Here is a 2,589-nt window from a genome sequence, read left to right as displayed (position 1 = left end):
TGACTACTGCTGGGCCAGTGCTGGGCAAGGCATAGAATGGAAGATTCTAGAGTCAGAGATGGGTTGCACCAGACACTTGGAAAGAGCGGAGACCCTTAAGGGCCCTCTGACTCTGACCTTCTGGAAAAGTCATTGCAGGGACAGGCTCGCAGGTTTCTTTTGGGGCTGTGGGGCTTCACTGGGTGGGGTGGGGGGTTGTGATTGGAGCTGGAATGACTGGATGAGGGGACGCTGACTCTCTGAGACCCTCTGGGGACGGAGGGGCTGGCCATGAATGGGCCGGGGCACACGAGGCCAGGTACGTACATTTCCCCTGAAGATGAAGGCCAGGATGGCTGCTGAGAGCTCTGCCAAGAAGATGATCAGGATGAACAAGAAGAACTGCAAAGAGAAGCGGGCAGACTTGTGAGTCCCGAGGGCAGGTAGGAAGGGGACAGCTGACCGCTCTCTGAGGCACCCTTCCATCTGTCACACGATGGCGGCAGCGTACCGATTTCGTAAGACTGAGGAACTCAACTGCCATAAACCAGACATCTTTGATCATAAACACCCCAACAATCCATCTTTGGAGCCAACAAAGTTGTAATACAAATATGGAACAAATAATCATACAGATATGCCTTCTGTGCAAATGGCACCCTTTAGAGGCCCCTTGTGCAGTGGGCGCTCTGAGCAACTGTACTTGGCAGCCCTTCAAGAAGATCGATGTTGAAACTTGTTTGGACCTCCTCCAGGTGGACTGTCCAAGTAGTGGGAATCCTGAAGTCCCTGGGGATCCCTGGCTGGCTGTCCTCACCCCATCAGGCCCAGGCCACCTCTCCCTGCCTGGCTGCCTCTCATTCCCATGGGTAGTGGGGGAAGTGACGTTACTTTTCAGCTGCAATAAAGGAGCATGATCGGAGGGAAGGTGGTATGTCTATCAAAATCTGAAAACCCAGGGGCTGGGAGTCTGGAATCTAACAGAGCGCCCCTCTGTGCTACTCTCTGCATGTCTCCATGTTGCCCAAACTTACCACGACACCTCTTGCCTCGGGCACCTCACACGCTGAGCTCCCTGGAAGGCCCTGCCCTTGCTTGCCCACCAGCACCCTGCTTTCCAGACTCGGTTCCTGGCTCCCCCACATCCCAGGGCCCTGCAGAAGTGTGCACCGCAGCCACTGCATCCCCGCCGGGTCACCACCATCAGCTGGGATCCAGTGGGCAGTGTTCTCGAAGCCCAGACAGCACCGGTGTTGGTATACGGCTCTCCGATGAGTAAATGAATCCATGAGTGACCAGCTCGCCATAATGACCTTGCCATCTGCTATCTCCAGGCCCGGGCCATCATGGGCACTGCTGTGGGTGGATGGTTGTCGGCAGAAAGAAGAGGAAGCGGCCGTGCCCTCATCACTCAGCGTTGTCCCCCTGCACTGGGACAATCCTGGAGCTGTCAGCCCACCTGGAGACCCCCAGCAGGGCCCTGAAGCCCCAGCCGCACATGCATACGGCGACCCCGGGACCTGCTCCCTTGCTCGGGTCACAGTCCTCCAAGCTTCCAGTGCGCACCGTGTGTGCCCAGGCTCGAAGGAAGCGAAGGGCCTGAGCTTGTCCTCAGCACTTCAGCACCGCCCCCCCATCCCCGCCCCGCCTCGCTTTGAACGTCTTAAGACCTGGAGGTTTTTCTGGGCTCCAGGATTACATGGTGTTAGGATCCTCTGTTCTAGAATCAGAGGTCCCGCATTTATTTCCACTGTGCTGCTTGCCAGCTGGGCCAGCTCCGTCAGGTTCTACCGTGTCTGGGTTCCAGTTTCTCCATCAATAGAACAAGAGTGTTGATGGTCAGCAGCTGCTTTGCCAGGCTGCCCAGAGGCTTCAGTGAAATGACTCATGTAAGATCCATGCTTAGGTGTTAAGCGCTGCATGCCTGCGGGAGTGCGTGAGTGCTAAGTCACTTCAGTTGTGTCCGACTCTTTGGGACCCTGTGACCTGTAGCCCACCAGGCTCCTCTGTCCATGGGATTGTCTCCAGGCAAGAATACTGGACTGGGTTGTCACGCCCTCCTCCAGGGGATCTTCCTGACCGAGGGATTGAACCTGCGTGTCTTAAGTCTCCTGTGTTGGCAAGCGGGTTCTTTAACAGTAGTGCCACCCAGGAAGCCCCAAGCGCTGGATAGATGATAGTTGTCGTGCGTTTTCCAGAGACCACCCACGCCAGTGCTTGTCTCCAGGAAGGCCACGCTCGCGCTTGATTCTGAGCCACCATCTGAGCCTTCCTCACGCTGTGCACGGCGCTGCACCCGCATTATCTCACTGATGCGGTGCTAAGTCCCCTGGAAAGCACACGCATGCTCCCAGAGTGATGAGCACGCGGAGTTCATGAGCTCCGTCTCATCCATAGTTTATAACTTCTAAGCCAAGATCGATAGGCAGAGACAGCTCGGTCACATCACTGGGGTGGAAACCATTTCCGAGGCTGCTCTTTATGCCAGCCTGAGGACTGCCAGCAACTCCACCGAGAGGGCAGAGGGCAGGGTGGGGCTCCATGGAGACCTTGTGAAACAGAACCAGATGACCATCTGTCACCAGCCAAATGGAGGTGCCAGGAGCCCTG

General features: G+C 56.5%; 1 protein-coding gene across 5 annotated transcripts in view; it reads right to left on the bottom strand.

Annotated features, from left to right (window-relative positions):
* The window catches only part of TSPAN18 (tetraspanin 18), a 177,703-nt gene that overhangs the window by 3,407 nt on the left and 171,707 nt on the right, over positions 1 to 2,589 (bottom strand). For all 5 annotated transcript variants that reach the window (XM_010832226.1, XM_010832227.1, XM_010832228.1 and 2 more), the window contains one exon: positions 307 to 381. In XM_010832226.1, the coding sequence (XP_010830528.1) occupies positions 307 to 381 (75 nt within the window). The remainder of the gene's footprint in view (positions 1 to 306; positions 382 to 2,589) is intronic.

The sequence above is a fragment of the Bison bison genome, unplaced genomic scaffold, assembly GCF_000754665.1.
Source record: "Bison bison bison isolate TAMUID 2011002044 unplaced genomic scaffold, Bison_UMD1.0 scf7180017860457, whole genome shotgun sequence".
Lineage (NCBI taxonomy): Eukaryota > Metazoa > Chordata > Mammalia > Artiodactyla > Bovidae > Bison > Bison bison.
The sequence above is the reverse complement of the archived record's forward strand: the minus strand, read 5'-3'. Positions and strand labels throughout refer to the sequence as shown.